The 15228-nt window shown below is 38.3% G+C and overlaps 1 protein-coding gene across 1 annotated transcript in view; it reads left to right on the top strand.

Annotated features, from left to right (window-relative positions):
• Positions 1–15228, top strand: part of adgrv1 (adhesion G protein-coupled receptor V1) — a 1080612-nt gene that overhangs the window by 546006 nt on the left and 519378 nt on the right. Inside the window, 1 exon segment of the mRNA XM_073861135.1 lies at positions 9799–9984. Within this exon segment, the coding sequence (XP_073717236.1) occupies positions 9799–9984 (186 nt within the window).

The raw sequence follows: 15228 nt of genomic DNA, 5'->3' as shown, positions 1-15228 counted from the left end.
CGTATTTTTGAGATATTTCTAAGGTGGAAGAATGCTGTGCGGCAGACATTGGAGATATGGCTGTCGAAGGATAAACTGCTGTCGAACACCACACTTAAATTCTTAACCGTGGAGGTTGGCACCACAGTGCAGCCATTTATGGGCAACTTGTAATCTGTCATATTATATTTGTGGCGATTCGGTTCGATAACAAGTATCTCTGTCTTATTGGAGTTTAGCATAAGAAAGTTATGTGACATCCAGTCACTTATATCGCTGATGCAGTCTGATAGTTTAGAAAAATTTTGTGTTTCGCTAGGATGCGAGGAGATGTAAAGCTGTGTGTCATCTGCATAGCAGTGAAACTGTATGTTATGATTTCTGATAATATCTCCCAGAGGTAACATATATAACGAGAACAGGATAAGACCTAAAACTGATCCCTGCGGTACGCCGTATTTAACCAGGGAGTGATGTGACTCCTCCTCATTTACATAAACAAAGTGATAGCGATTGGTTAGATACGATCTGAACCAAGCTAGCGCCTGACCACTGATGCCAACATAGTTTTCTAGCCTATTAAGTAAGATTGTGTGATCTATTGTGTCAAAGGCTGCACTAAGGTCTAATAATATAAGGAGTGATATTTCACCACGGTCGGATGTTAGGAGAAGGTCATTTGTAACTCTAAGCAGCGCTGTCTCTGTGCTATGGTGGGGCCTGAATCCTGATTGGAACTTTTCATACGTACTATTATTTGCTAAGAATGTGCGTAGCTGGCTTGCCACTACCTTTTCTAATATTTTGGAAAGAAAAGGGAGATTTGAGATTGGTCTAAAGTTATTTAGATCTCCCTGGTCAAGGTTTGGTTTTTTAATGAGCGGTCTAATAACTGCTAGTTTGAAAGCTGTAGGAACGTAGCCTAATTCTAATGATGAGTTAAAGACATTTAGTACTGGGTTAGACACTATAGGGAATACCTCTTTGAGTAATTTTGTGGGAACAGGGTCCAATATACAGGACGATGATTTGGATGATGCTACTAATTTAGATAGCTCATCTATTGTAGTAGGTTTAAATGACTCAAGATGTTCGTATGGTAGGCAAGCATTAAATGTATTACTGGGTAGAGTGGTGGCTGCTTGGGTACCTACAATGTTTTCCCTAATAATCATAATTTTCTTAGTAAAGAAGTTCATGAAGTCGTTACTATTGTGTGGGAGTTTATTAGTGGGTTCTGTTTGTTCTTTATTTTTAGTCAGTTTCGCAACTGTGCTAAAGAGGAAGCGAGGGTTATTATGATTTTCTTTAATAAGATTGCTGAGATACGTAGATCTGGCGATTTTTATAGCCTGTCTGTAGTGTTTAACACTCTCTTTCCATGCTGCACGCCATACCTCTAACTTTGTGCTTCTATAATTTCTTTCCATTTTCCTAGTTGCCTTTTTGAGTGCTGCTGTGTGATGATCATACCATGGAGCTGGCGTTTTTTCTTTGATTCTCTTTTTTCGAATTGGAGCTACGGCATCCAATGTGTTAGAACAAATACTGTTCAGGTTTTCTATTACAATATCTAGATCTTCAGGGTTATCTGCTACATGTTTCATTTGGGACAAGTCTGGAAGAGTGCTAATAAAGTTATCTTTAGTGGTGGAAATTATTGTTCTGGCTAGTCGGTAGCGTATTGTGGATCGAGTGATCATATCTAGAAGTACCGTGTATGAGACAAGGCAATGGTCTGAAACTGCATCGCTCTGAGGTAATATCTCGATTTCATTAATATTGAGCCCGAGTGACAGAATTAAGTCTAATGTGTGCCTATGAGTATGCGTGGGCCCTGTCACGTTTTGTCTAATATTGAGAGAATTTAGAATATCCATAAATGCTAATCCTAATGTATCTGTTGGGTTATCAACATGTATATTAAAGTCACCAACGATAAGAGCTTTATCTACAGTGACTACGAGGTCAGACAGGAAATTTGATATTTCTTTAAGAAAATCTACATGATGGCCCGGAGGTCTATAGATTGTAGCAAGGACAAAAGAGAGCTGTTTATGGTTACGATCAGTTATTTCCATATTTAATAGCATTATTTCAAAAGAATTAAATTTTAGTTTGGATTTATGGTTTACTTTAAAAACATTTTTGTATATTGTAGCTACACCACCCCCTCTCCCCTTTAAACGCGGTTCATGTTTATAATAGTAGTCTTGTGGGGTGGATTCGTTTAAACTAATGTAATCGTCTGCTTTAAGCCAGGTTTCTGTTAAAGAGAGTGCATCTAAGTTTTGGTCAGTAATTATTTCATTGACAATAGGTTCTTTATTGGTAAGCGATCTAATGTTAAGAAGGCCGAATTTTAACATTCGAGGTTCATCTGTAAACGTATTGTTTTCTAATTTTATGTTAGTAAGATTTGTACGAGACGAGGTAAGCGGTGCTCTGTATTCGTTTGTTCGAGGAACGCACACAGTTGAAATGTGTTGATACTCTGGTAAGATAGACTCTAAGTTCTGGGATATATGTGATCTTGACATGTCAGAGCTACTAACAGATGGACGGGTAGGCCGATCTATCTGTTTCCTGACCTGGGCCCGGGGTAGTCAAACTGTATTAGAATTTAGAGTATTGGTCAGATTTCTAGAGAGTATAGCATTTCCTTCCGATGACGGATGAAGCCATCTCTCTTTAGCAGGTCAGGTCTCCCCCTGAAGTGTTTCCAATTATCTATAAACCCTATGTTATGCTGAGGGCACCATTTTGACATCCAGTGGTGAAGAGACACTAATCTGCTATAAGTTTCATCACCCCGGTAGGCGGGGAGGGGACCAGAGCAGATTACATTATCTGACATTGTTTTTGCAATTTCACACACCTCTTTAATAGTATCTTTGGTGATCTCTGACTGGCGGAGTCTGGTGTCATTTGCGCCGGCATGAATAACAATTTTAGAAAACTTACGCTTAGCATTAGCCAGTACTTTAAGTTTGGATCTAATGTCAGACGATCTGGCTCCCGGTATACAGTCAACTATGGTGGCTGGTGCCTCAATGTTCACGTTCTTAAGTATCGAGTCTCCAATAACAAGGGCACCTTTAACAGATGTCTCAGCCGGTGTATTATTTAGAATGTCGAATCTGTTAGAAATTTCTAGGGGGGACTTCAATGGGCATCGAATATGACTACGCCGCCTGACAGTCACCCAGTTAGTCGGCCGTGTTAACTCAGTTGCCGGAACCAAGCTATGTGTACTACGCGTTACCGTAGGCGCACCCGAAACAGTGTTTGAAACATTAACATTAGCATTAGCGGTCTTACTGTCCTCAACGAGCGTTCGGATGTGCGCTTCTAGTTCTGCAACCTTCTCCGTCAGCCTTACTACTTCAATACACTTAACACATGTAAACCCCTCTGTGCTGACGGAAGAAGCTAAACTGTACATGTGGCAAACAGTGCAGGTTACAATGACAAGCGGAGTCTTACCGTTTTCATTTTGGGCGATGGCGTCTCTGTTCGCCTGAACGCGGTCCGTGAAGCTGCATCGAGACCGGTGCTCGCTCCCTGGCTGCCTTGTACGTCTCCGGGTGTCAGGAGCCAGGGTAATGTGAGGCCTGGTGCTAATGCCGGGACACAACTCCTCCACAGCTTCCCGCTCTGGTGAGGAAAGGTCTGAAAAACATACATCGGATGAGTCCGCCATTAGATCGAAAAGGAAGGCAGATTTACAGTAAACAAACAGTGAGGAAACGGTAAACAAACTTCAGCCGGCACGTTTGTTGAAGCTAGCGGGCTATATGCTAACACTAAGTGTTTACCAGTGATAAATCGATTTAGTTATAAATACTGTTGAATAATCGTCACGCTAAAGTATTCCTAAGATGAACTAGTAAGTTATATTATATAGATAGTAACAAGATAGTAAGAAAATAGGATTTGGATGATGAACTCGACGGAGCTCCGATAACAGTGTTGCCACTCCACTCTCTCTTGCGTCTCTCTCTTGCGTCTCTCTCTTGCGTCTCTCTCTTGCGTCTCTCTCTCTTGCGTCCTGGGTGATGTTCTTGCGTCCTGGGTGATGTATATAAGCATGCATATAAACATTCATCACGAGAAATGTTGCAAACTAGATTGACGCAGTAATCAGGAAATGATAAATGAGACGCATAAACAATGACGCACGTGCCGTAGTTAGGACGCGCGTGGCATGGCAACATGAAGTTGGTTCAACTCTTTAAAATGAGGGATTTACAACATTCACAACGAGAAATGTCAGCAAACTGGACTAAAGCAGATATAAGGTAAGTTAGCTCATTACTTACTGCGTTGAAACGGAGATCATTCAGCAGCATAAAAGAATATCGCGTCACGTGCTCATTTGAGCTATAATAAACGAAAATACCCGCGCATCATCCCAACAAGTCGTTCAGCTCCTCAAAATGCGGGTTTTAAATGCATATAAACAATCACGATGAGAAATGTCTGAAAACTGTATTAAAGCAGAGCTCAGGGAGCTCGTCAAATATCCACTCAGAAGCTGAGCTGAGATCATTCACCAGCATTAGAACGGTGCGTCACGCGCTCCTTAATAATCTTATCATAAACAAAAGTGCACGCGAGTAGTTCTTGGAGGCAGAAATAATATATAATATGCAAACTTCAGACGCAACGTAGAAGAGAGGGCGGGACTTTCAATAGGTCACATGTCTTTCCGGGACCGACACATGCCGGATAAACCTGGCAGTGTGAATGAAAAAAAATCTAACTATTCCGGAAAAATCCAGGATTCATATGGCGTGTATTTTACAGAATTTGTGTGTGAAAAGGGCTTGAGTTAGTCAGGTCTTTCAGCATCACAGCTACCAGATAGAGGAGAGTGTACTGCAGGAGTTGGCATCAACACTTTGTAACTCAAATCCGATTCATTGTCCAATTGCAGACAATGGTCCACTGTCCACTTCATGGAGACGAAAGGCTTACTATCGGAGTCATTTTAATGTGGTTGAGCCAACTGAATATGTGTTAGACCCAAAGAAAAACAAAACATTCCAGTATGTACCATTATTGAAATCTTTACAGCAGGTGTTAAATTGTCAACCCATCTTGGATAAAGTGATAAACTTTACAGAAGGAACATCAGAACTACACACTGAAACACCAGTGTATAAATCATCTCGTGATGGACTACAATTTTAAGGGAATCCTTTACTTTCAGAAGTCTCAGTTATTGCTTTGATACTGTATGTGGATGATTTTGAAATGTGCAATCCTCTTGGGACATCAAAGAAAAAACACAAAGTTTGTGGAGTTTATTGGGTTCTAGGAAGCTTGCCCTCATATTGTCAGTCATCTTTGTCCTCAATTTATTTGGCTGCTTTAATCAAATCTGAAGATGTTAAGAGTTATGGGTACGAGAAGGTGCTGGAGCCACTGATAAATGATCTTGTAAACTTGGAGCAACATGGTGTTTTCATTAGTAAGTTGGGTTTTAAAAGGTACAGTTCAATTTGTGGTTGCTGATAATCTTGCTGCACATGGTATTGGAGGATTTGTTGAGAACTTTTCTGGAACTCATGTGTACAGGTTTTGTACTGCTGAAAATCAGACATACAGTCACAAGAAGTTAGAACTGGTACATTTTGTTCCAGAACAAAGGAAATTCATGCAGAGCACCTTGAAACAATCAGACAAAAGTAATTGCCTAGTTACTGTGGTGTGAAGAAAAGTTGCATATAGTCAGAAAAACTGTCATTTTTCACTGTAACCTCTGGATTTCCACCTGATATTTTCCATGACATATTTGAAAATTAGAATTTTGGACGGCCTCTTGATAAATGGCTTATTAAAGCATTCCAAGTTTTAAAGCGGCAGGGGCAGTTCACATTTGTGCATGCATACAAATGACCTCTTCCATGGTGGTTATGGTCCAGTCTGTAGTGTTTTAGGAGAACAGATCTTCTTTGAAAAGATGCATCACAATCTTTGCATGTCCACATTAATGTCCTAAAAGACAACAATATAAAACTATTTTATGTACAACACTAAATGCTTTGGAATCAACATTGCCTAAACGTTCAATAATCATACCCAATTTAACCTTAACTTTGCAATGTGCAACCACACCGCTAGATGCTGCTAAAATTTACACATTGCTTCGGGTAACTAAACAACGGGATAAGCAGCAATATGTCTGACAACGAGAATAGTGTGTTCACTCCCATGTGTGAACCGGAGTCAGACACTGATGAAGCAAGTTTCTAGTTACTTTTGCGGGGAGAAAAATTAGAGGGCACTGTATACTGTATACTGGAGGGCACCGTATATACTGTGTATATGATTATGTATGTGTGTATGTGCGTGTGTGCGCATATGTGTGTGCATATGTGTGCGTATATATATTATGTGTGTGTGCGCGTGTGTGTGTGTGTGTGTGTGTGTGTGTACACACACAGTATATACAGTGCCCTCCATAAGTTTCAGGACAGTAAAGACAATTTTTTCTGTTTGCTGTGGAGACCAGAAATTGGTAAGATGAACCAGTAATTCAGAAGTATAGAATGTCACATTTTATTAACCTTTGATTATGTTTCAATCAACACATACATGCTTTACCAACAAAGAACAACAACCATAAATGGTGACTTGTGTTGTACCCAAATGCAAGACTCAAGGATCAAACTTATAATACACATTCTCTGCTTTTTATGTGTAAACAATGAATGTATCAGGACACAGATCATCACTTCTGAGCCAATGGTCTCAATATGCCCACATTAGTTAGAAGTATTAAAATACAAACGTGTTGTGTCATTGAGCTGGAATATTGTGGATGTTAAAACATTCAAAATAAATGTGACATTCTGTACTTTTGTCTCATGTTCACCTTTTAATGTTTAGACATTGCTTAACTCCACAGCAAACAGAGCAATTTTGCCTGACCTGTATTGTGCCAATGCACATAAAGGACACTTAAACAGCATGTATAAAATTGCAACATACACAAACAGTAGAGATTAAAAAATATATTTTATACCGAATAGACAAGCATATATATAAAATTAACTGTAGTCTCAATGTTGATGTAGCGAAGCTTAAATATCAGACGAGTAGAGTTTTTCATATTAAAGTTAACTCAGAGAATCTTCTAAAATGGTCTGAGGACATCGACAGCTTACACTTAACTTAAAAATATTAAAACTGATTTTAGACAAAACTCACGTTGTCTTTTGTTGTGAATCTCATGTCATGTGTGTGCTGTGAGAAGCACTTACATCATACAGTACAGTATACAGCGAATCAGACATCAATCATCGATGGATTTTCTTCATTCTGTGTTTCAGTCACGTGTATACAATATTTCTGGAGGTTGTGCGAGTTTAACTGTGTAAGATGACGAATAGTTTGTGCGTATATGACGATTCAGTTTTGGCAGTGATCTAAACAATTCATTCAAACTGATTCGCGAACCAATTCAAAACGTTTGGCCCATTTGCTTAGTAAAGAAACCGACTCAAACGAGTTATTAATTTGCAAATGACCCAGAAACACGAGACAGCAATTTTAAAATAAAATACACATTTCGTAATTAATTAAAATACAGTAACGAAGGAATGCCGCACAGTGTAATGAAGTACAAGTTTAAAGTTTCCTAAGTAAGCGTAAAGTACCCTTTTTTAAATGTACTCTTAAGAGTGCATATTTTTCAAAATCGTACTCAAGTAAATGCACGTTAACGAAATACATGTACCATCTCTGTAAGTGTGCCATTGCAAAAACCAGTTCAAGCTCAATGAACCCAATTAATAGTCATACACACCTCTCACTTGTGCATAAAATACTTGGTGAATAAGACCCATTTAATTTGACCATTTACATGTTTTTTGTCTTTGACACCTAAAATAATTTCTTAAACTGAAATGTTGGTGTCATGATGACAACAAAACAGATTTGTGTGTTGCATTTTGCCAACAACAGTAAAGTATAAATCACCTCTAACAACTAACAACTAACAATCTTAATAAATGTATTTTATACTAAAATTAAAAGGAAAATCACAACTTACTTTTAAGCTGGCTAAGGGGCCAGTCACACCAAAAGCGTTTATGGCAGTTGCAGGCGCCTTTTTTGAATGATATTCTATGGGCAGGGCGCGTTTGCGCGCTGTTTATGCGCGCCGAGCGCCTTGCGTTTTTTTGCCGCCTGCCGCGCAAGCGTTTTTGAGAGCAGAGAAGCGCCCGACGTCATTCGCGTCTTTCCATTGTCCAATCAAATGAGGGGAGAGGCGGGCCTTACGTTGTGGTGAGGGAAGTTTACAGTTGTATTGAAGAACTGGACTCCACTCGCTCACTCTCTCCTGCGTGTTTGTGCACCTCTCATCCTCAAACAAGGTCAGAGCAAGCGTCCTCTTTTTAAAGTTTCTGCTAATATGACAGTTAACAGCAAAAGAGCGCTCACGCTTCAATGTTTGATTGACAAGACATTTGATTCGGTGGTTGCTAAGCAATATGAAAAGCCACGTCGCACTGCTCTTTTTTAAAAAAGGCAGTGCGTCGCGCCTTGCGTTTGCAAGTGTTTAAAGCGCTTTTGGTGTGACTGGCCCCTAAATGAGTTGCACCAAACGAGAAACACCACTTCCAGCTGCTTCTCATTTTAAATGTCCTCAGGTGTTCTTTTTATTTTCTGTCCTTAAGAGTAGTTGTCTTGTAGATGACACAACTCTATACTGCCCTCTATGTCTGGGGCTGTGTTAAATGTGTCCATCCCAAGCTCTAAAAATTGAAATTGTATGTTGGTTCAATGTACCCTATTAAGTTTAAACAGCATTCCCTTGTTCTACGTTACATAAACTTGATTTAAGTAGATTTCAGCTACAAAATTACTTTTTATAGGTAGAATCAGGTAAAAATAGTCAACAACTGCACATGTTCACTTTTTACAGTCTGGCCAACTGCTCAACATCACCACTTTAGTGATACATTTTGTGAATTTATGTTTATATAAACATTAGAAGGGACATTAAAAATAAAAATTATTTCAAATAGTACATTTTTTGTAGTTTTTGATGCATTTTGAAATGTCTGTTTTTCAAAATGCCACAGAAATTTGACTGAATGTAAGAGTGTGTGTGTGTGTGTGTGTGTGTTTGTGTGTGTGTGTGTGTGTGTGTGTGCGTGTGTGTTTGTGTGTGACTTTGTCTTTCTGTGTCTTTGTGTGTGAGTCTGTGTTTGTGCGAGTGTATGTGTGAGTATTTTACATCTTTGTTTTGCATCTGTGGCTGTTTTTTGGCCAAATTCTATAAGAAATGCTCTCTGTGGCAGTCATATATTTGTGTGTTTGTTTGTGTCTGTTTGTGTGTGTGATTGAGCATGTATTTTCTATGTAACATTTGTGCTCTAGTACTAGGCCTACCTTTCTGTGTTGAAATTTTGCAGATTTATTCTGGATGTATTGATTTTTTTTTTTACAAATAAAAATAAAAAAAATGTTTGTTTTTTTGCATTTCCCATTCATTTCAATTGGGGTCATTTTTACCCCCAAAGGGACTAACTAAGTGTTTTTTTACGCCTCTTTAGAACGACCAAATCAAGCCCAGTTTTTTATATCAATCTTGACAGATAATCTGGAAAAGTCACAAAATCTTATTCCACTAAGTTAAAGGGAACCATGTTTTTAAACTAAAGAAAAGTGGCTTGGGGGTAGAATTGACCCCAAGGGTCTTATTAGAGTTAACTGACGAAATAACATGTTAGTGGCAGAAAATAAGTTAAACACTGTGAATGTGTAAAATAAACCACTCTTTGACCTCTGATGTTCCCACAGGCACTAGATGATGACAACCCAGAGGAAAAACTTATATATCAGCTAAGCCTGAGTTCTCTAACCCCTGGATCATCAGTTAGCCCTGACAGACAGCATGCTACCATTACTATGGTTGCCAGTGATATTCCTTATGGACTCTTCTCACTTTCCCAACAGTCTCTACATGCCACTGAGGAGAACAGAGCTGTAAGGATTCTTACATTACCACTGATGAGATGTTAACGGTAACACTTTACAACAACAGCACATGAACAATCATGTACCAATACACAAACCAACAATCAGTTCAATATGAACTAATGATGAGTTAAGCTATTTACCAATCAATAACTAATCATAACCAGGGTTTAAATTGGGCCGGGGCCGTCCGGGGCTAAGCTCCGGCACCTAGGCTGAAGGTCTCGCTCGGCTCGTGCCAGTGTACCCGCTGCGCTTGTGCGTGTGTACTCGCTGCGCTGGTGCGTGTGCACTGACGTGAAGGGAATAATGTGTTTCCATTCATTATGGGGCATACTCACCAACGCAAGTTCAACGATTTGCGCGAGTAGATTACATACGGGCGATGCAAATGACGCGAATTGGGCGGCACAATTGCCGCGGAAACACGCGCTTTTCCTTTTAAACGCGTCTTCGCGCAAGTTATGCAACTCAGGAACTTCAAGAACGGCTTTCACACAGGATCATTTGACATTGTAGAGACAGAGAGAGAGAGAGAGCGTGAGAGAGAGAGAGAGAGAGAGAGAGAGAGAGAGAGAGAGAGAGAGAGAGAGAGGTAATAATGATGCCCACGTCGAGGAAACTTAATAGAAGACTAGAAACGTGTTAAGGACTAAAGTATGTATGTCACTCATCTAATTACAGTATGTTAACTGGATAACACTTCATATAACTCATTGTATAGTTTAATACATTTATGTATTTTGATTACACAAATCAAACCTTACGATTGTTTTAGTTGCTGACCAGCATAGGGAATCTCTATTGCTAATTTATTAGACATGTTGATGATACAGTACTGTGTGTTGTACCTTTTCTTGTTCATTTAATCTTTTTGGGTAGCTCTTATAGAATTATTCAAGGAGGTTGATTCCTTTTACTTCATTTAAAGTTTGATCAATTGTGCATAATGACATGTGCAACAAATGGATATAGGGTGTCAAACTCATAGATTTGAATAATTTAAAATTCAGACGCTCTTTATGAAATATTTGTGGTCAATCTCTGGCACAGATTTAAAGTTGAAACTTATCAAATCCTATCAGAGGTCCAGAATGTCATTAAAACACACCAGTAGCTTTGCTGTCATCAGTATTAAACATGTTACCCCTTAAAGTACCCTCCCCGCAGAGCCCCCCCACATAACGAATCCCAATTTAACCCCTGATCATAACTATGTTATCAGTCATATGAATTCATGCATGAATTACACCCAACTTAACTACACATTAATACATGTTTGTTAGTTAATGCATTAATTAACACTTTGTGTACCCCATATTAAACATGCTCTCTAGAAGAACGAAATAACTTTTGTTTATGCGAAATGTTTAGGTTTGTAATGCAAAACTGTTTATACATTTGCTCCTGCAGCTGAGCTAAAAACATTGAATGGCACTGGATTTCTTGCAACATTTACAGTTAACCTTAATCATTAAATGTACAATTATGCATTAATAATTAAAATTAGTTCCACTGCTGCCATTAAGAGTGACAGACGCTATTCTTACTAAATTTAAATCAGTGTTAGCCTACAGACGATGGTTATTGTGTGAACTGGCTCGTCTTATTATCAAAATGCACATACAGTATCTGTCTTGTTCTTCTTTTGAGCCATTATTACCCCTTCCAAATGTTTGACCAATTTTCACATTTTCTCTTCCCCTTTAAACCACCAAAAATTAGGATTTAGATGAGATGAATATGTATAGAATGTGTAATTGATAACTTTTAAACAGTGTACCCTAGGGCTGAACAATTTGACCTAAAATCAAAACCTCAGTTAATTTAACATTTGACATTGGTTATGATTAATGAGCGATTATTATAATTTTTTGCCTCATAGTTCACTGGCATGGTTTGTATTTTAAATATGCTCAGATATTAAAGGTGGGATATATTTTTCTATTAAAAGGGCATTTGTTGTTACCTTTGTGCTTTTAAAAGAATTAAGTGAAGAGGAAAGTATTAGTTGTTAAGGTTATTTATTGAACATTTTGACTTCAACTGAAATCAAAGCACACATTGCTTGAAATGAAAACAGTCACATTTTAGTTTACTGTATACTGCAAAAGTTTCCTAAAAAAAGTAGAAAATAAGTAATTCAGTCTAGTAATTCGGGGCTCCAGACTAACTTTTTTGTTATTAGAAGTACTGTACCCCCTGATTGAAAAATTTAGGGCAAACCTTAAATCAGCATGCAATGCAATTATTCACATTTTCCCCCAAAATAACTGCATTACTGAAAAATACTAAACAGACTTGACCACATGCAGTTACTGCATATGTTATTATGCATAGGAACTTATGAACCAAAGACTCATACAACCCACATGACTAATTCTAGCCATAAGATACATACATATACAATATGTTATATTCAGATAATGAGATGAGTGGCAGGGTAATACACATTGTATCCTTTACACATTTCTTATCTTCTATTCAGTTTTCCTTAACTGTGCACCGCTGTCTAAAACCTTTACTAATGTTTCTGGTGTTAATGTAGACTAGAAGTTCTCCCGTTCTCTCTCTCTCTCATCTCTGCCATGTCTAATTAAACATGCGAGGGCGCTCCCGCGTTTTCTCCCAGTTCTAGTTATGTGTTTACTTTATGCTGGGCTGCGTCAACTGATCGGTAGATTCAACTGAGCGCAAGGTGACATAAAACTTTTATGCGTCATGCAAATTTACAGTAAAAACCCGATCGCGCATTCCGTAGTTTTATCACGGGGGCCCGTACATTTCGCGACTACTTGGTATTTAGATGATCTGCGCAGTTAACACAGTGTTTGAGTTCTCCTACATGTGTCTCTATGCTACTGACTGGACGGGGCGGAGCCACGTAACCTCACACGCAGTAGTATGTTTTAAAGGGAAAGTATTAACAGGATTAAAAACTGAAAATAACCGACATGATAAAATAGGGTCGGTTAAAGTTTCAGAATTTTGGTTTCGGTTATTTTTCAATTAATCGTGCAGTCCTAGTGTACCCCTCCAATAAAAGTCATTGTGTAGGTCCTACACAATAATACATTAACAAGTCATTAATTTATGTTTATTATGATAAGTTAACGATTAGTTAGTAATGATGTGCCCCCTTACGTTAAGTAATAATCATACCATAACAAATCATGAATTTATGTTAGTTTATGAGTAGTTAATGATGAGTTAATAATGTTGTGCCCCCTGAAGTAAAGTCATGACCTAATCATACATTAACAAATCATGAATTTATGTTAGTTTATTAGTTTACGATGAGTTAATAATGATGTGCCCCCTCAAGTCATGACCTAATTATACATTAACAAATCATGAATTTATGTTAGTTTATGAGTAGTTTCGCATCTAAGTTTGCTACAGATATAAGTTACCCAGTGGCGAAGGCAGAAAGTGTTTTTGATGGGTGGGCATCTATACATCTGCGGGCCAGAAAAAAATCACATAATTTTTTTTAACTTTTGCGTTAAGTGGGAGGATAAAATGACTGTGTTTTTTCCGTCAGTTTTTGTACATTTTAAGATGGAATTACGTTATTTAATCTAACTGTATTAGAATCGGCTGTCTCTTAAACGGAAGGCTGTATCCTCCGGAGGTTGGATATGCAGGCTGCATACGTCATTAAGCCTGGTTTATTTCAGTTAAATAAGCATAAGCATATACAACGATTTACGATGAACTATTTTAAGCATTAAGCATTTATTTAGATAAACACCCGAGGCTTACCTAAGCACTGGTTCTGAAACATATAGGACCCAGAAGCAAAAAATTCAACACTGCTTTATTAAAAATCAACTTAAACAGTCCTGTCGGGCCATCGAGTCCCGAGCCACCAAGAGCAAGTTAACTTTAGTGTTGGTGGTCTACACCGTTTTTATTTAGGAGTCTTTTCTTTACAGCAGTGATCCACGCATTCACACAAATCTGCTACAGTGTTGCCAGATCTCGCGACCAGGCCTGTGAAAACAAGCCCAAAACAAGTGACTTTTCCAACCCCACCCCCCGTAAGCCTCAAAAAACACAATGCTGTTAGATTATTTTGGTCAAAGCTGTGAGTGATAAACATGCGAGACGGCAGAACGTTGCTATGGTTATTTCTGTGTCATCATTTTTGGGAGTGAGTCTTGTTCCGTACAGACATGAAATGAACATTTAGGGGATTCACTCCCGCATTTTAATGCGGTTGTCATTCCCGAAAGTTTGCAGTGTGTAGGAGACCATTGAGGAGAACGGAGCTGCATTTTTTATGTTTCCGTGTGCTATCATGTTGTACGAGGTCCGCATGGTGTGTACGTATTTCACACTTAACTGATACTCTGCACAGTGCTTTGAGTCGTCCCACACAACAGGTTGAATCCATTCTTTTACTCCTTTCTCTTTCTCCCAGTCTTTTCACACTTTGTCTCAGGCATTTGTTCCTCCAAAAAACTCTCCTACAGTCCAGTCAGTCAACATCAGTCGCAACTCGCGCGCATTAATTTAAAGTTTACATCACTCACTGACTACGTTTTCCTAACCAGAAAAAAAAAACAGATTGCCCTGCTCTGCCTCTGATATATTTTGACAGCACCAAAAGCAGCAGACCACAAGAGCAACGAGCGGGCAGCCTGTTGTAGGCTGTAACGTTTACATCCACCTTCCTTTTGATTTTGCACTCTACATTGACAAGCACACAAAAATAAGGAACATTTATCTTACATAATAAAATACTTTAGCTACCTGCTATCTTGGTATTGTGAGCATATGAATTTGAAAAATATATTTTGTTTCTAAAATTATAAGTGGATCATTTTATGCATCTTTATTTGACCTCAAACAAAGCATCAGATCATGCGAATCGTTGGGAACCACTGTTCTAGAGCATGTTTGATTTCGGTTACCCAAAGTGTTAATTAATGCATTAACTAACAAACATGTATTAATGTGTTGTGAAGGTGGCTGTAATTCATGCATGAATTCATATGACTCATGACATAGTTATGGTTAGTTATTGATTAGTACATGGCTTAACTTATCATTATTTCATATTAAAGTAATTATTAATTTATGTATTAGTACATGATTATTCATGTACTGTTATTGTAAAGTGTTACAGAGAAGGAGCCACTGAGGATTTAGTTTATCTAAAGTTTTTAAATGCATAATGTATAATAGAGTATAAGGGACACTTTTCTTAGAAAATACAATTTTATGAATTGGTAAATAAAGAATAAA

The sequence above is a fragment of the Misgurnus anguillicaudatus genome, chromosome 22, assembly GCF_027580225.2.
Source record: "Misgurnus anguillicaudatus chromosome 22, ASM2758022v2, whole genome shotgun sequence".
Lineage (NCBI taxonomy): Eukaryota > Metazoa > Chordata > Actinopteri > Cypriniformes > Cobitidae > Misgurnus > Misgurnus anguillicaudatus.
Note: the sequence above shows the minus strand (reverse complement) of the source record. Positions and strands in the feature narration are given on the sequence as shown.